This window comes from Cervus canadensis, chromosome 1 (genome assembly GCF_019320065.1).
Source record: "Cervus canadensis isolate Bull #8, Minnesota chromosome 1, ASM1932006v1, whole genome shotgun sequence".
Classification (NCBI taxonomy): Eukaryota; Metazoa; Chordata; class Mammalia; order Artiodactyla; family Cervidae; genus Cervus; species Cervus canadensis.
Genome location: NC_057386.1, coordinates 94,451,202 through 94,476,762, shown reverse-complemented (window position 1 = coordinate 94,476,762; position 25,561 = coordinate 94,451,202). Strand labels below are relative to the sequence as shown.

At 35.5% G+C, this 25,561-nt stretch overlaps 1 protein-coding gene across 4 annotated transcripts in view; it reads right to left on the bottom strand.

Moving 5' to 3' along the window:
- FSTL5 (follistatin like 5) overlaps window positions 1–25,561 on the bottom strand; it is an 851,448-nt gene that overhangs the window by 49,775 nt on the left and 776,112 nt on the right. For all 4 annotated transcript variants that reach the window (XM_043487302.1, XM_043487320.1, XM_043487311.1 and 1 more), the window contains 2 exons: window positions 19,738–19,845; window positions 15,464–15,588 (listed from right to left, as the gene is read on the bottom strand). In XM_043487302.1, coding sequence (XP_043343237.1) covers window positions 15,464–15,588; window positions 19,738–19,845 — 233 coding nt within the window. The remainder of the gene's footprint in view (window positions 1–15,463; window positions 15,589–19,737; window positions 19,846–25,561) is intronic.

Sequence of the window (25,561 nt, the reverse complement as noted above, 5' to 3'; positions counted from 1 at the left end):
TGCTGGCTTAGGAAAGCTCTTACCATGTGGGGTATTCTAATAAAAACAAATGCCACCATGGAGGGGAAAAAAAAAACAAAAAAAAACAAGAAGTAAATTCTAAGGAGAATGCCATCATAAATGACAAAAGAATAGAAAAAGTTGCATGAATTAGAGAGTGTTTGAGGTTGGCCAGGAGATTGATATAAATTAAGAGGATCCAAATCAGGATCAGAAAGAGCATTTCAGACAACATGGAAACTATAAAGTACAGATTCTTTTAACTTACAATGTGATTATGGAAGTAAATACCACAAGTCAAAATGAATTGAATAGCCCTAACCTACCAAAGAGTAGGCCTAACCTAACATTAATCTGTGAGAAGGAAAGTGTTAGTTGCTTAGTCATGTCCTACTCTTTACGATCTCATGGACTGTGGCCTACAAGGCTCCTCCGTTCAGGGTCAAATCAGGCAAATTTCCCCAGACAAGAATATTGGAGTGGGTAGCCATTCCCTTCTCCTGGGGATCTTCTTGACCAAGAGATTGAACCCAGGTCTTCTGCATTGCAGGCAGATTCTTTACCGTCTGAGCCAGCTGAACTTCAAAGGGTTCAGAACACTTAAGTTTAACCACAGTTGGGCAAAATCATCTAACACAAAGCCTATTTTATAATAAAGTATTGAATATCATATGTAATTAATTAAATATTACACTGGATGTGAAAGAGAGAATGGTTGCAGAATGGTTATGAGTGTGTGAGTTGTTTACCCGCAATGATGGTGGGGCTGACTGGGAGCTACAGTATCATGAGAGGGGATTCCACCATGTATCAAAATCCTGGGAAAAGAGAAACACTTGAATTATGTTTTCTACTGAATTTCTCTCACTCTCACTCCATCTAATATTGAAAAATTATTAGTCAGTCTGGATAGGGGCTACTCAGGTTCCCTTGACTGGACCATAGTATTTGTGCAGATCAGTCTTAGGAGTTAAGCCTGCTGAAGGCAATAGATTCAACATTGTTCATTATTGTTGTTATTATTATTATTGGTTACACCTTGTGGCACGTAGAACTTCCCTGACCTGGGAGCAAACCCAGAGTACTATAATGTCTTACATTCTAAGATAGTGCCCTCTGCAGAGGAAACATCAAGTCTTAACCACTGGAACACCAGGGAAGTCTGGCTTCAGCATGCTTTGAACTTAAACTATATGTGATAGAAAATATGTTAAGGTTGCATTTTCCTTCCAATGCAAAGTTGTATCACCAAAGCTCTGAAGTTAGTAAGAAGAGTCGAATGGTTCTCTGGTGAATTGAAGTATGGAGAAAATAAATATGGAGAAATAGTAAAGGAGTAGTAATTTTGTTAGCAAGGTGAGAGGGATCAACTTAGGGCTGGGTCTAGAGAAAGAAGAACATGTTAATAAACAGATATCAAATGTTAGACAAGAGCAAAGAACAAAAAACAAACGCAGGGTCTGTGGAGCTGAGTTTTGTTGTAGCAGAGGTACACAGAAGCAAGAGATGGGATGTTTTATAGGTGACATTAGGATAATTTGCAGAGCACGTTAGCTAGATTTTACTCGGAAAGTGAATAAAGGACTTGAGTTCTATAATGTATTGAGTGCTAAGGCCCTGAATTTAGACAGAACAGAGTTTATAGCTGGTTCCAACACTTATTAGTTAAGTGATTCACCATATGTAGAATAGGGATAAAAGTTTATGGAGCTGCTAGCTTTAAATGAGGGAGTGCATAAAAATTCTTACTTCATTGTCTGGTTTATAGTAAGTGCTCAGTGTTTGTTAATTACTATTAAGATATTAGACAATAATTATAGTAATAAGAACAAAACTACACCTATGCCATACAACCTGAGAAGGAGTACATGATAGAGCAACTCAGCCAAATCCAGAGAATTATACTGTAACTTCTATATTAAAATTAAAAAAAAGATTATAAGGAACCACTTTAAATGATTCTTGTACATAGGACAATAGGAAAGTTAGACATTACTGATGAAACTGTTAAACAACATGAATAAATGGTAGTGGATTTCCTGCATTTCCAGAAAATTTCTCAACTGTCTGGTCTACTTTTCCTTAACATTGTTGCTCCTTTATTTCTTGCTAAAATATGAATTCATTTCTGTGCATGCCTTAGGAAATCTGGAGTTTATCATAATATAAAGTTTGAATATCTATAAGTTATTCACATCAAAGACTTAAATGAAAAAATTAAGACATTTTGTATTTCACTTGTATAAATACAGTAACAAAAATTGTTTCTCTGATGAATTTACAATTTTAATAATGGCTTTATGAATCAGAAGAATAAATACAATTTATCTCCTTCCTATAAATCCAAATGTTATAGTGGTTCCAAAAGTGTTTTCAAATTTTAGAAGATGGTAAAAATGGATCACTTTGAAATTAGATAAGGGATAGAAGAGGTACCAAAAGGATTATCAGCATATCTTAATTTCATGTTGGTAAGGCACAGATTGGATTCAGGAAAAAAAAATGTATTAAATAGGTTAATGTAACTATTTTCATGAGGTTGCTGATAATGATGATATCCATGAAGCTATTTATTAATTCAAAAAACATAAAATATTAAGTTATGGAAACAATGTATAACTCAAATGACTGTTTCCAAATGGTTTATATTCCACTCTACTTCTGTTTATTAAAAAGTCATTTGTGTCTAAACAAATCTTTTTGAATTAGATCTCTTTACTTCTCATTGTAAGTAAAAATTTGGATGGAAGTAGAGATTTTTTAATGTTAAAAAATGACAAGCAAAGTAAGTTTACACAAAATCAGGAAGGCATATTTATTCAATATTAAGATCCATGTGCTGCAGTCCATGGGGTCACAAAGCGTCAGACACCTAGCAACTGAACAACAGCAGTAAAGATACATGTATCTATGATCTATTGAAACATTTCTCAAAAGCATTTTTATATAAATGACTCATTTATGTTCAAGTTGTTTTCAGGTATCAATTAAATGAGTTTTGTCTTTTTTTTTAATTAAAAATTCTTCAGAGTTCAAAACATTCTGATTATTTGATATAAATTCAACAAAGTTTTACAGCAGGACTTAAACAACATATACTTTAATTAAACAAAAGCAATGTTTCCTTTTACTCAAACTGATGAATAATCTTGATTTATATTATTAAGGAAAAAGTCTAGATTTTTTAGCATTTTCTTGACTTAGTTACATAAATCAGCAACTACTTTCAAGGCATACACAAACTCTGATTCCCTTTTGTTACAATGACACTAACAACTATATTTACATTTCAAAAATTACATAAATATAAAAATAAGCTTCTACATCATGGCAAAAAATTAAATTACTAAAATTTTATATTGGTTTTCTTGAAAATCAGATGTCAATATAGAATGAAAATCTACATATTTTATTACCTGTTCCCCTCTCAAAATAAAAAAGGCAAAAAAAGGTAATGTTTTCACAGCATAGAAAAAAGTTAAACTAAATACAGAAGAAATATTAGGCATGCTAAACTCAACAGCTTTAAGAGTCACTTAAGGCAATTATTATTTTTATTTCCCTTAACGCTGTTTTTATTCATCTTGTGAGCCTTGTATACCCTACACCATGCTGGTGTAAACATTGAAGAATAAAACCCTTGCTGTTTGATGTTTGTAAATAGTTTTTACAGCCTCAAATTATTGTAAAGATAATATCAGTGCACCTGGTGTTGCCCCTCTACAGAACCCCTACTACTACCACTAATTTTACATTTAAAATAACTTTGTTTATATGGCAAAAAAAAAAAAAAAGAGAGAGAGAAAAATGTGATGTATATATGAAATAAACATTTTAGCAATATTCCCAGAAACTTTCTAAAATGTTCTACTGACTGCTATCATTAATTTATGCCTGTGCTCTTAAAGATAAAATTATTTATTTAATAGCATTGCTTTTTGAGCCACAGTTGGGGTCTTTCATTCAAAAGGCAGTTTTTTTTTTTTTAAATATGATACTTGTATTTAAAGTTTTAACATCTAAAAAAGATATTTCTTCAAGTAAAAATTCATTAATTCATAAAATTAGATGCTATGGTAAAATATATCATTTTGCTTCAACAGGAAAATAATAAATCCCTTTAAAAATAGAATTAAAAACCTCAATATTGTTTTCTATACACATTTTATAAGAACTACTTAATGCTTTATTTGCTTCATTCAAAATATTATATTCTAATCTATCACATTTACATATGAAATAAGTCATGGAGATGTGCACATTAGATTTATGTAAGAAATTTCTTAAGTTCTCAGGGTGAGCTCTGTCCTCATCTTGTGAAGTATTGCATTGTATCATAACTTGTGATGTATCTCTTCATGTATCTTAACTGTTATCTGAGTCTGTTTTAACTGTCAAATAAAGAAACCCAAGAAATCTAGACAGCCTATTGTTTACTTGTTTAGGGTAAAGTAAGTTTGTTTTACCATTTCCAGCAAAACCTCAAATCATTTGGGACAGAGGGGGAAAGCACGTGGAATTGTGCTATGTATACACCGAAGCTGGACTGTGTTTTAAGAATCACTTTGATGAGTTAGCATAAGGACCTCTGAGGGAAGAAGCAAGAGCTATTTTACTTTGCATAACAAAACTTGAAAGACAGATCTGTGATGTGGAGTGTTTCTAAATTACATCTTATTAGTGCTCCATTGATTTCTTCAGTAAAAAATGCTATAGGATGAATCTAGTTAGAGGCTTTATTAAAATCTAGAGCCTGGAGCCTGCTAATCATACTTGTGCAAAACTTTTCCTTTTTAAAAGTAATGAAATACTTATAGACTTTCCTGGTGGCTCATATGGTAAAGCGTCTGCCTACAGTGCTGGACACCCAGGTTCGATCCCTGGGTCGGGAAGAACTCCTGGAGAAGGGAATGACAACCTACTCCGGTATTCTTGCCCATGCCCCTCAAAATACAGGGGCTCCAAGATCTTGCTTTTAAATCCAACCTGGGGTTCCCTTGTGGCTCAGCTGGTAAAGAATTCGTCTGCAGTGTGCGAGATCTGAGTTCCATCCCTGGGTTGGGAAGATCCCCTGGAGAAGGGAAAAGCTACCCACTCTAGTATTCTGGCCTGGAGAATTCCATGGACTGTAGAGTCCATGACATTGCAAATAGTTGGACATCACTGAGCAACTTTCACTTGTTTCCCATGTGACAAAAATATTACATATACTAATAAGGGATAAATATTACATTATATACTAATAAAGGATAGTAACCTAAGTGAATATTCTGTCAAACAGGGGCTGGCCTATTTGGTTCATCTAGCTTGGGCTCTTTCCTTACAAGACTCAGATGGAGCCTGTTAATAAGGGGTAGAGACCAAGTAGGGGATCAGACAACATTATCTCACTCAAGAAATAATGAGGATAGCTAACTGAACACACATACACACACAAAACACACATAACACTTGGCTGCAAGCACCTAGTAATTTTCTGTCTTAGGCATTTTATACTCCATGTGTGGGTTTACCAATATGCCAAAGAAGGTGGGAAGTACTGTTTAAAATAAAACCAAATCCAGTGAACCAGTAGTGTGTTTACTCCTTTAGAAATAAGATGAAGAAAGTAATCACATGTTTGAATAGAAGAAACTTTAACCCTAGTAAGAATCCTGGAGTGTATGCCAACAATGAATTGCACGTATGTGTGTGTGTGCATTCAGTTGTGTCTGACTTGTGATCCCAGGAACTGCAGCCCATTAGGCTCCTCTGTCCATGGGACTTCCCAGGTGAGAATATGGAAGTGGGCTGCTATTTCCTCCTCCAGGGGATCTCCCCAACCCAGGGATTGAACCCACATCTCCTAAATTGGCAGGTCAATTCTTTACCACTGAATCACCTGGGATATGTAGTATTGAAAGTACATATCTGTTTAATAAACAATTTATGTCTGTATTTTTTTAATTTGGTAAAGATAGTGCACTAAGCCCTGGGAATCTAAGAATTCAAGAAATCCTGACAATTTAGTTTGTGTTTTTGTAGAGCAGACAGGGACTTCCCTGGTGGCTCAGACGGGAAAGCGTCTGTCTACAATGCGGGAGACCTGGGTTCAATCCCTGGGTTGGGAAGATTCCCTGGAGAAGGAAATGGCAACCCACTCCAGTACTCTTGCCTAGAAAATCCCATGGACGGAGGAGCGTGGTGCAGGCTACTGTCCATGGGGTCGCAAAGAGTCAGACACGACTGAGCGATTCTTCTTTCTCTTTAGAGCAGACTAGAAGGAAGAAGCAGCTCAGAGAAGCTGAGAAAGCAAAGGTCATGATTGCAGGATTTCTAAGTGTTTCAGGTATTCACTAAAAGCAATGCTAGACAGAAAAAGTTCCAGCTCCTGAAAATCTATAATACTTCCTGTTAGTTTATTTCTTTTTGTGGGAGGAATTAGCATATAAGAAGGAAGGGAGCAATAGAAAAATTGAACCTCACTGAACTGTGATTTTGCAAGATCTTTATCTAGGAACCATTTGTTGGAAACAATTTTAGCTGCTGCTCTTCATCCTGATGGTATACTTTTCCTAAAAAGGTATGAAACAACTGATATTTTCAGTTTCTGATGTGCTTGGCCTTAGATGTAACTGGACAATTTTAGTGCTAAAACTGTATCTCTATACACCTGGCCTGTCCATAAATCAAGTCACACGTATAGAGTTCTCTTGATATATGGCCAGCCAAATATATATATATATAAAATTTTGCTTCAACAGATTTGATAAAATATGAGGGAGAATGATATACTTTAACTTTCACAGAATGTTTATTTTTCCCTTGGAGAAGCTTTAAGGAAACATATATCGAAACCGATCCTTTCTTAATCATTTTCTTGCTATAATTTACAAAGAAAAATAGTGCTATAGACCTCTCTTCAGACTATCAGAATGGTGCCTGTTCCTTGTTATTTAATTTTTCTTCACCTTGAGTGGAGCCACAGCCATTGGCTGTGCAGAGATTTTGTCAGATCTGACTCTGGGTAAGTCCTTAGACTCTTACCGCCATATTTTTGCAAGCACTCATTCAACTTTCCAGTGACCTATAAGAGTATCTCCAGTTGCCACCTTTGTCCTTTCCAGCCCACACAAAGTGGACCTTCCCTGAGGTCCACTTTCATAAGATTCCTGAACTCTCTATCCAAGCTGAGACATTCACTGGAATCTGTTTTACCCCTGGGGAAAGTGAAGAGTATCAAGGAAATTTAGGGGATATTATTTGTTTATTTGTCTGCTTTCATTAGAAGGTCAAGTCCAGAGGAAGACAAAACTTTGGGTACTGTCATTTTCAGATTTTTATGTAAGTGCCTGTTACTTTCAAGGTCTACCTTCACTGTGATGCACAGATACAGTCTGCTCATCTTATTGTTTGCCATGTAATCCTTCATTGAAATACACACACACTCACAGACACCTTCCAACTATATCCATTAATTCTAAGACTAACCCTAACCCAGTCACCCCTAAACTGCTCCAATTTCCTCTCAAGAAATAGGAGTATTTTATAGGTAGATTTCTAGAGAAATGCAATCCAAGCAAACAGGAAAAGTAGTTTGAGATTCTAAGCAGTAAGTTGAAATGGTGGTATTGAGGGATGATTTCAAGACTTTAAAAACATCATAAATAGCAAGTGTTACCTGTTACTATCTTCCCTTCTGACTTTTACAGAACAAGTCCTGAGGTAGATACATAAATCAGAAATGATTTATTTCTTGTATTACTCTAAGAATCCTCTGTGCCAATTGACATTGCCCTATTTGAACCAGTTGGGATTAAACTCTAGCTGCCCTCCAGTTTGAGAGAGGACAAGAGATGGGAGAGGTATGATTTGCAGATGTTATGAGGGTCAGACTGTAAATACATCTTTTTTCATCAATTGAGACCTATTTTCAATTGTATCAAAGTTGCTGTTTTAATCAGTGAAAATATTAAGAATTTCTACTTAGAGCTCTAAGTAGCCTAAATGTTAGCTGTGCCCTTTTATCTAAGTAAAAATATTTTGGCAGTTATCTTTATTCTTTTTTTATCCATGACAACTCAGTCTTCTAAGAAAGAATTCTGCTAATTTCTGTATTTGTTGTAGCTTTACTTTCTGGTCTTCTCAGAGTCTTGCAATAAGCTTTATCAAAGTCCTCTGCTCTGAACTACACTGGCCCCTTGTAGTTCTCACTTTCACCACCCATCTACTACCAAAAAAATCAGTTTTAGAAGAATTTTCTAAGATTTTTCATAGGAGATCCAGTGGAAATATTCCTTCACTCATTGCCTGACTCTCTGTCACTTCATTAGTTTTGCCTTCTATCATGTCCATTCTCTTTACCCTCTGTTTTCATTCACAGATTTTTAAAAATATGATACATGATAAATTACTGTCAAACTTACTGTTTTTATTCCTTGTAGACAAATTCTAGTAGTACTTGCACAGAAAGTTGCAATAATTACATATACTACAACAAGAAACTGACATTCAAACTTTTCTGTCTCCAGAATGGCCCTCCAAATAAAGCACATTCAACTATGTAAATATCCATTCTCTCTGAGATTTGATGTGTAACCCAGCCATTATAACACAACAACTCTTCTGAAAAAAAAAATACATTTATTTTTAAATTACTTTTTAATTTCTGACTAATTAAACAATTGATAACAAAAGTTATTAAATTCCCACGCATTGACCATATAATAAAAAATTAAGAGTAGTAAGCTATACAATTCAAATATATATATATTTGAATATATATTATATATATATAACAGTTCTGTAGATACAAATTATGAGTAAAATAATAAAACATTTGCTTTACATTTTTAGAGCACTTTTGATTAAAAAGATAATGAATTATAATTTCAATTTTTATGACATTAAATAGACATAATTGAATCTTCTGAGAATTACACACACATTTTCATATGTAATAGTCTCTTAATTTTTTATCTATCTGGACATTTGTATTGAGTTCAAACTGAAATTCTTCATATAAGAAATTTATATTTTTCAGGTCATTACAAAATACACTTCTTAGAACTACATAATCTTTTCAACTTTAGAACTATGATTCATGGTTTGTTAATGACTTGTTGAAATTTAAGCTTTCTAAAGGAAAATTTTCTATTAACTGTCAGTCTAAAAAAATGAATGTCTATTTAATATATATTGCCAGTTCACTGAAATGCACAATGAATTATTAATGTGAAAAATATGTCATTTGTTGAATATTCAATGGACCTATTTTTGCAAAAAAAGTAACAGAACATGAGATGAAATGTTTTATTCGTAAGTGAAAGTTGCTCAGTCGTGTCTGTCTCTGAGACTCCATGGATTATACAGTCCATGGGAATTCTCCAGGCCAGATAACTGGAGTGGGTAGTCTTTCCTTTCTCCAGGGGATCGTCCCAACCCAGGAATCGAACCCTGGTCTCCCACCTTGCAGGCAGATTCTTTACCAGCTGAGCTACAAGGGAAATCCATTTCATTCTTACTTGAAAGCAAAAAGGCATATAATTGTGGAATAATTGAAATCAATATATTTTAATAAATATCAGAAAATCATGTTTTATTAATTAAATTTCAAGTAATTTATATTTTCTCCAAATATCTGGGAGACGGACTAACCAAATATCTATTATGGAGTTTTAATAACCTTTAAAAAGTAAAACTTATAGTCAACAAGTGTTAATCAGTCCCTTTCAGAAGCTTAGGGATTACTTTACTGGGGGAGGCAGGGGTGTAACACGCCCTCTCTCATCTTTCAGGAATTTTAGTTCAACAAAACTATATTCACAAATAGAGCTAATAGATACAAGGCATATAGAATGGCTGCATGCTTCTCTACAGTTTTTTGCACCATCTCCTGAATAAGCACTCACATTCAAGGAAGAGACAAGAATGCAAGCTTGTTTCATTAGCCAGACACAACACCTTACAGACCATTATGATTTCAATCAACTGTATGTAGTATTGTATGTCTGGTTTAGTCCAGGCACAGGTTCATCTTTTGATTTTTATAGAGAAAGAATGGATAAATGAAACCCAAAGAAGGTATTTTCAATAATAACCTCTTCTAAGCTCTCCTGCTATAGAGTAATATATGAATAGAAGTAATAGTATGTGATCTGGGCAATGTCACTCAGAATGGGGTGGAATTCAGCTAGGGAATTGGATGAGTGAGTGGTACCAGATTTCATTCTTAGGCATTTATAAAAATGGAAATTAATCTCCTGAAATTAAAATTCCTCAGGCTACTAGGAAACAAACCTACTTCAGGCTCTGAAGAATTTTTAAAGTGCTGAGAACTTCAAATTGTCTTAAAAAATGAATGACTTTCCAAATATTTTGAAGACTGATTAGCTTTTTTTTTAAACTGCATGATTATAAGTATCAATCTTTTAATATAGATTTAGGAAGTAGTTTTCTCTAAAGTTCTTTGATTTTTATTTACTTTACAGATGAAAGAAGCCTGAGAATTATAGATCTAAAAAAAAATGAAAATAAAGAAGAAAACAAGCAGAGAGAAAACAAAAACTTTTAGCAAAACTGTAGCTAATCACAGGGCAGCCCCTGTTACAGTATAGATGATGAGTAGTTCTGACATTTCTATCATGGGCAATATAATATTCACACATTATGTTGTCCCAGCTCCTAGAAAGAAAGGGATTAAGCTAAATTCACAATAGCCAATGGGAAATGGTGTTGCTGGGACAATCAGGCTGGGATCTGTCAGGAGACATAAGTTCTTCTTACTGCTACTTACTGCCTCCACACACATAGCCATTCCTGTGTGTTTGATGCTGTGCCCATCACCTGTCAGATATTGTGTTAACTGCTTAGAATCAGGTGCATAAGAAATGCCATCCTCCCTCAGTACTATGTGGTCAGATTTAGGAACAAGTGTAACACTTACTTCTTTATTTCTATTCTTATGAGAAACAGGAATGAAGTGCCTTCCAGTTTTTAAGGACTAAGGACCAAAAATCTTGCACAAGTCCATGTGTCTCTTAAACACTGACTCAAGAGTTAGTGTTACTTGCTCAGTCACGTCAGACTCTTTGAGACCCTATTGATGGGCCGACTAGGCTCCTTTGTCTATGGAATTCTCCAAGCAAAAATAGAGTGGGTAGCCATTCCCTTCTCCTGGAGACCTTCCCAAACCAGGTCTCCTGCATTGCAGGCAGATTGTTTACCATCTGAACCAGCAGAGAAGGGGAAATGTGAAGATGTACAAAGAAAGAATAGCTGTTGGGCCAGGAAACATAACAATTTAGACTATAAATTAGCCACATGGCAGAATCACCAAACTCCCAGTTTCTTGAAAGATACAGATAAAGTCCTGACACACATTCCTAAGTTGGTTTTATTGGAAGTGGACTCCAGCAGATGAAAACTGCTGATCACAAGAACGTAGACCCTGCTGCTGCTGCTGCCGCTAAGTCGCTTCAGTCATGTCCGACTCTGTGCAACCCCACAGACAGCAGCCCACCAGGCTCCCCTGTCACTGGGATTCTCCACGCAAGAACACTGGAGTGGGTTGCCATTTCCTCCTCCAATGCATGAAAGTGAAAAGTGAAAGTGAAGTCATTCAGTCCTGTCCGACTCAAAGCGACCCCATGGACTGCAGCCCACCAGGCTCCTCCGTCCATGGGATTTGCCAGGCAAGAGTACTGGAGTGGGGTGCCAATGCCTTCTCCAAACATAGACCCTAGATTGGTTGAAAACAGAAGGTTGACAATGCTTAAAACTTCACATTGATACCAACTAATATGGGAATTATTCACAAGCTGATCACATCCTGGTCCATGAACACTATAAAACTCCTCACTACGCACTCCAGGGCAGGTCACAGTCTTGAGGACATTAGCCTACTGTGGCCTCCTTTGCCTGACAAATCAATAAAAGCTAACCTTTTTCTACTTCACCCAAATCTTTGTTTCCACATTTCTATTTAACACTGGTGAACAGAGTTCACGTTTCGACAATGGACATAAAATCCTGACACTTGTCCAGAAGCTTTTCAGACATGGAGAATATAAATAATTTGAAATGAGAGAGTAGCTATCTGAGAGAAAAGCAAATTAGTGTGATGATGAAACAGATGAGGACCCTATGGTCCTTGCCCCCATGTCCTCAGCCTGCCTTTTGTCTGTGGAAAAGCTTTAGTCAAAGAACAAGTTTAATCAGAGAAGTGAGAGAAAAGCAGAAACAAAGAAAACCATCAAAGGAGAATGAAAAATAATAGTTTAGCCATTAAGCATAGTCAAGGACCTCTAATGCCTCTTCAGATAGTGCTAAATCATATCCAACTATTGTGACGCTATGGACTGTAGCCTGCCAGGCTCCTCTGTCCATGGGATTCTCCAGGCAAGAATACTGGAGTGGTTTGCCATTTCCTTCTCCAGGGGATCTTCCCAACCCAGGAAATGAACCCAGGTCTCCAGCATTGCAGGAAGATTCTTTACCAACTGAGCTATGCAGGAAGCCCTCCTCAAAGGCTATAGATAATATTTGGAGCCATATCTGTGAGCTGTCTTATAGATACTGAAACCCCCACCAGATAGAAGAAGTTAACAACATAATGACCAGACTGTAGTAGCCCTGACATGAGCTGCCACGATTCCGAGAACTGACCTCAAAGAAATGGGAACAAACTGACCCTGGAACTAAAGACTAACTGTACTTAAAACAATCAAAATGACCCTGGTTCGACCACCAATGACGAATATCAAGATGACTATCAGAGCTGATGGTGCTGTTTCTGCTTATACTCCCCTCCCTGTGACTATAAAAGCTCTTGCGCCCTGATTGTCAAATTTGAGCAAGGGAATTGGTCTTTGGACAGGCATCCCCCCTCTCCCCTGGTTGCCTGCTAGCATCCAAAATAAAGCACACTTTCCTTTCCACCAATCTGGCTTCTTTAATGGATTTTGAGTAGTGAACAACCAGACCTGGGTTCGGTAACAATGAAGGGTCAGAGGAAGAAAACTAATATTAACTAAATACATATTATGTATCAGACCTTCTGTCTGGCCTAGGATTTACACCAAATATAATAGTCAGAAAATAGTCTAAAATACTGAAAAATACAATTCATAAAAAGAGCAATCTCATAACACAAGCCACATTTGGGTAGGATAAAATGTTTCATGAATTGCTAGGAGAAAAGACTTTATCCCTCAGGTTCTCCTCATATGGAATAAATCCTCATTATGTTAAAAATTCTTTACATATTTAACAGTTTATTTTTGGAAACACATGCTAATTTTTACTCTTCACGTTAGCAATAGTGATAATTACTGTGAAATGTAATAGGAATGATGATGATCATTCACATTCCTTAAAATGGGACTCTATATACTGGTGGAGCTTCGTAGTGACTCAGGAGCAGGTGGCTCCTTCAATGCAGGAGACCTGGGTTGGGAAGATCCCCTGAAGAACGAGACAGCTATCCACTCGGGTATTCTTGCCTGGAGAATCCCATGAACAGAGGAGCCTGATGGGCTACAGTCCATGAGGTTACAAAGAGTCGTACACAACTGAACGACTAAGTATGCATGCATATGCTGGTAGAATTGCTATCATTTAATTTAGAATTCTTACAAATATTGGCAAAACATCTATGTATTTGACTATGTATATATAAAATAAATAAAGGAACTTAGAAATATCCTCAAGCATACTTTTCAGTGTTTCTTATAAAATATAGAAATAACCAAAAATTTTTCTTTACATGTGTTAATCTTCCAATAATTATTAGCTCTGACTTCAGCTATGTAGTCATAATTCTGACCCTAAAAAGATGTGTTCCGACAGCATATCAATTATACATACAAACACAGAATCACACATGGTATTTACTGCATCCAGACAAAGTTAACTTCCTAACTCTGGTAGCTATTTTATAACTTACTTGCTATAAGGGAAAAAATACCCCAAATGATATACTATTAACCATAGTAGTGTTATAGATAGGAATTTTGACTCAAATCATTGTATTAATAATGCACTTTAGAAAAATTAGCAAAGTTGATAACAGTATATTAAACACAATAGGGAATAGGATAATGAGATAAATAAAAGTAAATGCTACATATTAAAAGATTTACTAGTAAAAATTTATAAGCAACTTGAAGATAGCAAAAGGATATTTATTAAACATAACACTCAATGTCAATTAAATAAAATTTTGTCCTCATCAAATAAGGATGAAAACATTACATGTTTTTAGGTATCTTAGCAGGTGGGACCATTTTCAGTTTCTATGCTGATTTCTTCAGTCTCTGAACTCTCCTAGTGCTTGCAGTCAGACATAAAGATTATTTCTTTATGCAAATGCTTTTCAAATATGCTGAATTTTCATTGAGTTCTACTTATCTTCCATGAAAACAGTTAACAAATGTGAAGCACATTATAATCACTTTATTGCTGAGCACATAATAGGCATTCTGAAAATAACAAACAATTGCTTGACAAATATATTAAACTCTTTTAAACATACACTTGGCTGCCCAAAGAACAGTTTCTACATAAAACCTTGACTGTGAGCCACAACTGTTATTTATGAATTTCTCTTTTTATTTTTGTGAGTTGAATTTTGTACGGTTTCAGAATTCTTAAACTCTAACTTTTAGACAAGATAATTTTCACTTTAATTCAAAGGGAGCAAATATACATAAAGGTCAATAATGGCCCATATAAAATTTGTTATGCAGTCTCCCCTCAACCAAATCCCCTTGAAAAAGTTAATACAATATTAGTTTGGTTCAGATTCACTAATATTGCTAAGCAATACTTTGCATTTTTTAAATAAATCAATAAAATATGTAGTTTTAGAAATTGTAAATATCCAAAGTCTCCCACTTTAAACATTTAAACCATTTCTGTGAAACTCTAAAGTGATGTCATTAGAACTATTTACTTTTTTACTTCTTGTGAATACACAGAGAGATGGGAATGAGTAAACATGTTTTCTCAAAGTGCAGACCTTAAATATTTCATTTTAACTTACTATACCTCCTGATACAATGTTATATTTGTTTCTTTATGGGCAAAATGATACAAGAATGTTATTATAATAATTTGAATGGATTTTGCTAAGTGGTTCTCTTCTCTGAGATGAACTCAACCAAGTTCAAATTTTAGCATCTTGCAGAAACCTAATCAGAAGAACTTAAAGACAATTTGCAAAAGTATTAAATGTAAAACCGATTTAAAAATGCAACCATACCTTTGTAAATTCACTTCTCTATACATAAGAGGGACTAGAAGACAGAAAATTCATCACTAATGTTGATAAGCAAAAGTCCATCAAGCAGATGAAACAAAGTTAATCAAAGTGCAATTATGTATGTATTTGTTGTATAACAGAGTTTTTCTTTCCGTGCTTCCCCATGACTTTCTATCAAAATTAGAGAGAAATCTAAAAGTTGATGCTTATCCGATCACTCACCGTATGTGGGTGATGAGGAGTGTGGTGGTGGGAATGAAGAAATCGTCCACCCTGTCAAATTGCTTTCCCACAGGCTGGGTGTGGATGGTGTGGTGTGGTACATTCCCACTGGCCAGGGTTATCACCTAAACAGAACATTGTGTTTAGATCTCGACCAAGCATATCCTTAATAGGAACAGAGATGAAATAAATCCTTGTCATTTGTTTGTGTAGACTCTTTATTTTAAAAATTAATAGGAAATGGCAACCCACTCCAGTACATTTGCCTAGAAAATCCCATGGACGGAGGAACCTGGTGTCCTTGGGGTCGCAAAGAGTCAGACACGACTGAGCGACTACACCTTATTAAGCAAATTGGAATTCTGTTTGCTTATTTCAATGTAAAAACTTCTGTTTCTAAAAAGGAAAAAATGGAAAACATTTTTTTCTTGAACAACTTTTGCTTAAAATATAAAATAAATTTGCATATTGATAACTTCTATATTATAAAAATGTTACTGCTTTTATAAGAAATATGAAAACAAGCATACATATGATGCAAATTATTAAATTTGTTTCTTTTTCTTTGCTTCTCCCTTTTCCTTCCTTCCTTCATAGCTTTATTGAGGAGTAAATGATACGTAAAAAACTCCCCTTCTATAGAACAGAGTTGGAAACATAGGACAGAAAACTCCAAAATATATCACTTGAAATATTTTTGCTGTTAGAAGTCTTAGGTTACATTACATTTTATTTTTTTTCCTCTAATAAATTGAAAATCTTAGATTTAAGCAAGTTTAATCAAAGAGATTTTTTTCAAATATTCACCATTAATTGATTTTAAAACTTTCATAATTCTTTAAAGAAAAGATCACTACGTTTAAGCTCTTTTATCCCATTTTGCACCAAGTTCTTTGTTTTTCCTTCTGATTTCTCATACCTCTACATTTGTCCTATTGTCTCTGCCTCACAGCTATTGTTCTGTATGAGCCTTTTAATGTACTTTTTCGCCTTTATTTTGCTTCTTTTAAACCCTTTCTACATGTGGTTACCAAATTAAACATCCCAAACTACTGACTGCCTAATAGACTTTCTTCCCTCAAAACTGAGTGTCTTCCTTTGGTTTTTAAGACAGAAGTAAATAGCATTTTTATTTTTAGTTCTTTTCCCTGAAAGGTTACATTTTCTTCATTGCAATGAGTATACTTTCACTGAGTTCCATTGGAAATTGCCAAGTTCAAGAAAATAGATTAATTATTAAAGCAGTCAAGATAGGTTCAGTCATGTTATAATCAAAAACAAAAACAGAACAGAAACAAATCTTTATTTCTTTATTTTTTAAAAATAAGCATTTCGTTTTATACCTGTTACTTTCCCAGTGGTCTTTGGCAGGATATCTATTGCTTTTAGTATTTTTATTCTGTTTTCCATGAAGAAAGAACAGTCAACTACCTTGAATATTTCCATTCATGGAAGACTTATTTTGCCAGAACTAATCATATGGTTCCACCCAACCAAAAATATGCCTCTCCCCTGCCATGTGCCCAGGAAGAGAGAACCAATGTATGTGATTAAACTTTAAAGGTGTTGTACCTATTTTATTCATGATTATCTTATTAATAAGTATCAGTGAGAAAGTCCTCACTGGATTTCAGCCACTTATAATAATGTCTACAAGACTATAATAAAATTCAGCAGGGTTATAACAAAGGAACTCCAAAATTTCCCCCATTAGGTTGTACAGAGTTATATATTTCCCAGTATGCATGTACATGCATCTGAAATTAATAATAGTAGCGACTGACAACAGCAATAATAATACTGAGAGCTTGCTATGTGTTAATATGTGTTCTAAGTAGTTTAGAGGCATCATGGAAATTAATACTCAAACAACACTATAATGTGTGTATTGCATCCCACATCATTCACACTCCTGAAGGCCGATTAACTGAACCTCTCTTCTGCACTTGTTGTTGTCTTAGATTGTAAAATATGCAAAGCCACACCCCCAGTTCCCTTCAGTCCGGACTTTTTCCCCTGATGGGTCAAGGCCCTTCTTGCTCCTGGAATTGAGCAGGAAGTGGTGAATTGCCAGGTTTGTGACTGAGTCTACTGACTGTAAGGACACAGGCTGATCTGGGATGCGCTTTGATCAATAGGTGCAACCTTGCAAAAGTCCTGGCTCATTTCTAAGAGTGCCCTGCTGCCTGCCTCCCTGTGTGTGATGGTGCAGTAAACAGACGCCCCTTCCCACTGTCGTCTCATCTGACTGGGCCTATGTTCTGGCCAATAGAAGAATGCAAGGACTTTATTCCAAGTTGTTCACTGGAGATATTTTCTTGTCCAATTGTTGTGTATTTGTAGTACAGACACTGCATTTATGTCATAAAACTGCAGATGACTGACACATGAGTTTTAGAATTTTATGGAATTTCTTGTTTTCATAAGATATAAATGCCCATTAAAAAGAAAAAAAGATAATTACAATAAATCTTTGAGACTTTATCTTTAGAACAGTAGATGGAAAATTATTGTCTAAAATACTTGAAAATTAAGACAGTTTATGGGTTTATATTAATTATAAATATCACATAAAATAATACACAATAAATGTTGCTTTCAGACCAGACAAAGACATACAGATTTAATTATATTTTCAACGTGAAAACAACAGAGAAGGGCTTTCAGATCCTTCATAAAATGTTGTGCATGTTCAAATTTAAGAGGGTAACATTATAAGATACAAAACATTAGAGCTAAGCATTACTTCCTAGCCTCATACCCTAACAATCTCTAGATGTGAGTCTCTTTCACCACCATGGCACAGGGATGCTAGCAAAACTGAGAGCTTGACCATGGTTTTCAGTTTCAATTCAATTTTTCCAAAGGAAAATCAGTTCTCTTTTTCAAATAAATCTTAAACCCCATTATTTTGGAAGACATTTCCTGATAATCTTATTGGGAGACAATTATCCATACATATTTTGACATTTCTGCTGAGTCATGTCTTTCTGAGCAAAAAAGTTTGGTTAAAAGATGATGGCATAGCAAAAATGCCTTTGGAAGCTGGAGATGGAGTATTGCTCCTGAGAGATTTAGGGACTTAATTCCTCTGAGCCAATTACTACATTGCCAGGATACTGACATACTCCTCCACTCCAGGAGAAGATTTGTATATATTTCAGAGTAACAATCTCTATTTCTCACATGAGATGGTGGACTGAGGTGCTAGCCACCTAAAATAACTTAGAGACTCATGATTGAGTCAGTAGGACCGTGCTGGTTATTCAGGGTAACTCTAAACTCTCTCCGCATTACCCCACAGGGGTAGGGGCTGCAGAATAAATGCTAACAGGTTCCACGGGGAAGAGACAGTCTGTTCTCTGATTCAGAGACCCTGTCTTTCCTGTCAGTGTATCTATATATCTGTTTGTCTATCACCAACTTATCTATTACCTATTTATATATCATCTATCTGTCTTATATGTACATAAATACACACACATACACACACTCTTCATGTAAATAAATTTTATTGTATGTCATATTTTAAGAGTAATTCTCAAATACTATGTTTTATTTTATATTTTTAGATGTGAGACTAACCTTTCACTTCTACCCAGCAAATATTTTAAAAATTTACTAAATCTTATTAGCATATTTTTACTAGACATTCAGGGGAAAATAACCCATTTTTAGATGGTTAGATAGTGTGTGGGATGATTCTTAACACCTCTACAAAAGTCATTGCCAAAATGTGTATATATATGTATATATACATATATCTGTCAATTTCAAATCATAAACAAATTCCACAAAAATGACAGTAAGTATTCCTCAGTTAGAAATGAACCAGCACTCAGATAGTAACATCCTGTGTGTTTGGAGAAAACTGAAGACCTGCTTTGAGACTCTGTCTAACTCTTCCAGGCTCTACTTCACAAGCTACACTCCCCAGATCCCTTTCTAAAGAGATGAAAACAAGAAAATTCGAGGGATGTTGGAAATTGCCAAACAATTCATCATAATCACCACCCCCGTCCCCCACCCTAACCACCCCGCAGTGGCTTCAGCTTTGTCATTATAGGTTATTCCTTTGGCATATAAATCTAATGTTTGGAACATCTAAATCAAAATATTTCCTAACCAAAAATGTATTTGTGTATCAACATTTTTTTCCCCTTTTCTGTGAAGATCTAGATGAAAGAACATCATTGTTAAATGGTTAAATGCCCAATTAGATACTGAAAGTCTTAAAGATCATCACTTTCTCAGATACACTCAAAGGGACTTACCTGCAGTGTTGGAGAACTCTTTTCCATTGTACCCCAGCTGAGCACCCAGACCTGGTCATGAGATTTATCATAGTGTAATTTAACTGGAACAGGGTCTGTGCTCACTGCCTGTAACAGATAGGGGTTGAAAAAGTTTTCAGACCAAAATATGAGTTTAAAACTTGGCCAGAAATTATATAAAAATTCAAGAGCTTAGATGTAGTATTAATAAACATATGTTGCTCATAGATGCACCTAGAGATTGTCATACTGAGTGAAGTTAAGTCAGACAGAGGAGAAATATCACATGACATCCCTTACATGCAGACTCTAAAAAGAAATGGTACAAATGAATTTATTTACAAAACAGAAACAGACTCACAGACTTAGAGAATGAATTTATGGTTGCATGGGAGGTAGGGATAGTTAGGGAGTTTAGGATCAAACTTACACACAGCTGTATTTTAAATGGATGAAAAACAAAGTCCTACAACACAGTCCAGGAAACTGCTCAATGTTATGTGGCAGTTTTGATGGGAGGGGAGTTTGGGGGAGAATGGATAGATGTATATGTATGACTGAGTCCCTTTGCAGTCCATCTGAAGCTATTACAGCACTTCTAATTGGTTATACTCCAATATAAAATTAAAAGTTTAAGAATGCATGTTGCCAATTAATTTTCTAAATCCTATTTTGATTAATTTTTCCAAATTATGATTCCTTACTCAAGTATATTTTTACATGATTTTATATAGTCTTATATTCATTCATTACATATGCAAATTGTGTTTAACAGAGAAGCTATTTAGGAACTTAAGGTATAAATGATTAATATGTGCATTTTAATCAGTTGTTGAGTACAGGTAAGAACTATATTTATACTATTAGATTTTTCTATCCCAATTCTAGTTATGGGATTTGACCATTAATAATGTTAAAATATCAACAATCTAATATATAGTTGCAACTATAATGACAAATTACCTAATTTAGTTTCTTTAATGAGAAATCTAAAAGTACAGAAAAAAAAGAAGTGGCTTTTTGTACTATACTTGATACGATAAATGCATTTTTCTGCTAATATTTATACCTAGCATTTACGGAAAACAAAACTTCCAAAACATAAATTGCTGCCTGGAAGTTATTTCTCTCACCTTAATTCCAAGCTATTGATATTATAAGCTAACACCCCATTGCAGTAATTTCCTGTAATAGTTACATATTTTCTAATATGTTGCATAAAACAAATTGTAGTCAATAAAACAACCCTTATCCAATATTGAAAGCATTTTTTTTTCCCCCAGAACTCTATTGAACCTTAGAGAATTTCCCAAGTTAGTTCATAATGTAATCCTCTTCTCAATGGGCTAAAAGTAAACTATAATTGTTGAGTATATAGAGATTCATATTTTAACTATCACAACAGCAACTTGGTTTTACTGAAGTATTTCTTTTCTAAAATGTTGGCCTGTATTTTATCTATTTAAAATTCTCAATACATAGCATTTGAAGTAATTATTAGATTTCTGAAAAGACCTGTTTAAGCATTTCTGTGTTGATGTCTTCAGCCCTTTTTTTCTAGCTAACAGAGCCATTAAAATACTTTGGTTTCAGGTGGGCAGTGATGTTGTTGGGGAAGGTAGTCCACTTGGAGAGCAGCAGAGATTCAAGTCAATGACTAAGCTTATTCCCCTTTGACAAGTGTGAAATTTCCCAGCCTTTGTAGAGATGAGGGGAGTCACTTGGCATATCCTAGTTAAGATGATGAATGATTTTTGAAAATAAAGCATTTCCATGGAAAGAGATAATGGCAGGAGACTTCCATGCATCATACTTTCTTTTCTTCCTGCTTGGAATGCTATCATTTGAGGATACTAATCCTCAACTTCTAAAGACTTCACACTCCATTTTACGCTAGTGTAGCTCTGCAGGTAAAGAATCCACCTGCAATGCAGGAGACACAGACAGCACAGTTTTGATCCCTGGGTTGGGAAGATGCTTTGGGGAGGAAACGGCAACCTACTCCAGTATTCTTGCTGGGGATATTACATAGACAGAGGAGCCTGGTGGGTTACTGTCCATGAGGTCACAAAGAGTTGGACATGACTGAGCAACTAAGCACAAAGCAACATGCCTTTGATTTTTCATATTTTCCCTTTTATGTTAAACTTGATCTATGTATGATTATGATGAACTATGGTCGGAGGTCCATAACATTGTACAGGAGACAGGAATCAAGACCATCCCCATGGAAAAGAAATACAAAAAAGCAAAATGGCTGTCTGAGGAGGCCTTACAAATAGCTGTGAAAAGAAGAGAAGTGAAAAGTAAATGAGAAAAGGAAAGATATACCCATTTGAATGCAGAGTTCCAAAGGATAGCAAGGAGAGATAAGAAAGCCTTCCTCGGCGATCAATGCAAAGAAATAGAGGAAAACAACAGAATGGGAAAGACCAGAGATCTCTTCAAGAAAATTAGAGATACCAAGGGAACATTTCATGCACAGATGGGCTCAATAAAGGGCAGAAATGGTGTGGACCTAACAGAAGCAGAAGATATTAAGGAGAGGTGGCAAGAATACACAGAACTGTACAAAAAAGATCTTCACGACCCAGATAATCAGAGCCAGACATCCTGGAATGTAAAGTCAAGTGGGCCTTAGAAAGCATCGCTACAAACAAAGCTAGTGGAGGTGATGGAATTCCAGTTGAGCTATTTCAAATCCTAGATGATGCTGTGAAAGTGCTGCACTCAATATGCGAGCAAATTTGGAAAACTCAGCAGTGGCCACAGGACTGGAAAATGTCAGTTTTCATTCCAATCCCAAAGAAAGGCAATCCCAAAGAATGCTCAAACTACCACACAATTGCACTCATCTCACACGCTAGTAAAGTAATGCTCAAAATTCTTCAAGCCAAGCTTCAGCAATACATGAACCGTGAACTTCCAGATGTTCAAGCTGGTTTTAGAAAAGGCAGAGGAACCAGACATCAAATTGCCAATATCTGCTGGATCATCGAAAAAGCAAGAGAGATCCAAAAAATCATCTATTTCTCCTTTATTGACTATGCCAAAGCTTTTGACTGTGTGGATCACAATAAACTGTGGAAAATTCTGAAAGAGATGGGAACACCAGACTGCCTGACCTGCCTCTTGAGAAACCTAAATGCAGGTGAGGAAGCAACAGTTAGAACTGGACATGGAACAACAGACTGGTTCCAAATAGGAAAAGGAGTACGTCAAGGCTGTATATTGTCACCCTGCAACCTGCTATTCATAGGGTCGCAAAGAGTTGGACAGGACTGGGCGATTGAACTGAACTGAATGTATGATTAATAATCAGCCCACTTTGCAAGTAACTTAAATTGGAATAATATTTAGGCTTTTACCAACTGAGCTGTGACGGAAGCCTGAAATAGTTCAACAGGCAACAATACCACAATGACAAAGACCTCATTGTTACTCAATTGTTAAGATACAGTTATAAAAATAGAAAAGATCGTTAGCTAGCTATTATGTAGTAGGAAACAATCTGAATAAAAATTTTTAGTTTGCCAGCTCATGTAAGTTTCTTTCTTTTCACCTGGCTATTCATAAATATTATCTTTTAAAGGATATACTGGGCTTCCTTGGTGGCTCAGTGGTAAAGAATATGTCTGCCAGTGCAGGAGATGTGGGTTCAATCCCTGATTCAGGAAGATCCCCTGGACAGAGGAGCGTGGCAGGCTACATTTCATAGGGACTCAAAGAGTCGGACATGACTTGGAGACTAAACAACAACAAAGTGTATAATAGCACAGTCCATAGTTAATATCCATAGTTAACATACAGTCCATAGTTAATATCCATAGTTAACATACAGTCCATAGTTAACATAGTTCTGTTAATATCCCCATGAAATGGATAAGAAAACTGAGACATTTGTTTCGCCCATAATCATCCAGCAAGTGATCAGCAGACTAGTATTCGGGTCTGTGTTCTTTCCTAAAGTGGGGACCTCCCTACCTATGAAAGAGCAGCCCCTCTTGTTGATGTTTCATTCCTGACAATGTCTGGATTGAATAGGTTGCCTTCCTATTTATGCTTCGTGGACAGGAAATATTCTTTTTTTTTTTCTTTTTTGGAAGATGAGGAAAAACCCACAGGGCCCAAATATATGCAGTAGCATTTATATAAGCAGTATAATCCCAGGAGAAAGGCATCAAAAGGCAGTATATACCATGTTTGCCTGCGTGCCAAGTCACTTCAGTCGTGTCCTACTCTTTGAGACCCTAGGGACCCTAGCCCACCAGGCTCCTCTGCCTGGGATTCTCCAGGCAAGAATACTAGAGTGAGTTGCCATGCCCTCCTCCAGAGGATCTTCCCAACCCAGGGATCAGATCCACGTCTTTTATGTCTCTTGCATTGATAGGCAGATACTTTACCATTAGTCCCACCTGGGAAGCCCCATACATCATGGTTATGAACATGTATTCTGAAACTGACTTCAAATTGTAGTGTCTTCATTTAAACTGAAATAAAAATAATGAAAATAACACTTTGGGAAGTCACTATACTTACTGTGACTCAGTTTCCTCTATAATAAAATGGAGACAATAATAACACCTACTTCAAAGGGTTCCTGTAAATATTAGGTAAGGTGGTAAATATAAAGTGCCCAGGTAAGTCTGATGAATGTTAAACACTATAAAAATACCACTGCTACTACTATGAGAAAAAAACTAACTGTACTAAAGTACATGGCAGTGTCATAGGGCTTTAGAGATGTAATGCCTTTATTTAGCAAATGAAGACTTTAATAATTCTTTACTAATTTAATAATTAATAACCACAGTCTTTGATAATCACAGTCTTAGTCCTGAAAGTGTTTATAGGTGACAGGGTGAAAGAACTTAAAATAACTAGATGCATGTCTAGTTAACAAAAATACAGGGCAATTGCCATGGAAGATCAAAGGAAGATGTAAGAACAGGATGAGGGAGAAGAGGAGGCGATGATTTCACTAAGCCTTAAACTATGAACATTTTCTTTTATAAATGGCAAGCACAGACTATTTTTAAAAGTTAACTTATGAGAATATGTTCCAGGAGGTGTCAGAAGTTGTTCACGATTAATCTCCTTCAAATAATTTAAGATATATGTTTTTGAAGGAAGAAAACATAAATTTTCAAAGCAACTTCAGAATTTGAAAGATGTTTATTCAATGCCCTCCAAAATGTGTGAACAATTTTCTTTTTCAGCATTTCACAGGTTTGGTATTAAATTCAGTTTATTTTGCATTTTGTTTATAAAAGCTCACCAGAACTGAAAAAGACATTCAGATAAAAATGAAGAAAAGTACTTCTGTCATACTTTATTTGGAAGGTGTTTAACTCCTAGGAAAAATCTATTTACAATTTTCAAGTGTGGTGATATAACCCATTTTACAGAGGCGACATTGACATGGTTTTCAGCAATGAAATCATACAACCATGACAAAAATATTTCCAAACAACTGTATTCAGGATCATCTCATCGTAACCCAATTTTCAGCCAAAAACTGATATTTTCCTACTTACATGGCCAACCATTGAAAGGATAAATTACAGGTGTTGGATTTTATAAATTACTTGCTAGTCCTCTTTGGAAATTGCTTAAACCATCAGTCAGTTTAGACCATTAGTTTTTGTAAAAGAACAGCTCTATATTTGACACTTAAAAATTCTTGCCACAATTAAGCCTCTGTGTTATAAAGCAGTTCCTTTCTTCACAGTTTTAAAGAAAATTGTACAGATTGTTATACTTGACTGTCCTTGTTCTCCTCGACTTCCTGTCACCAGGACCTGGCTAGATCTGCCTTCCGAAG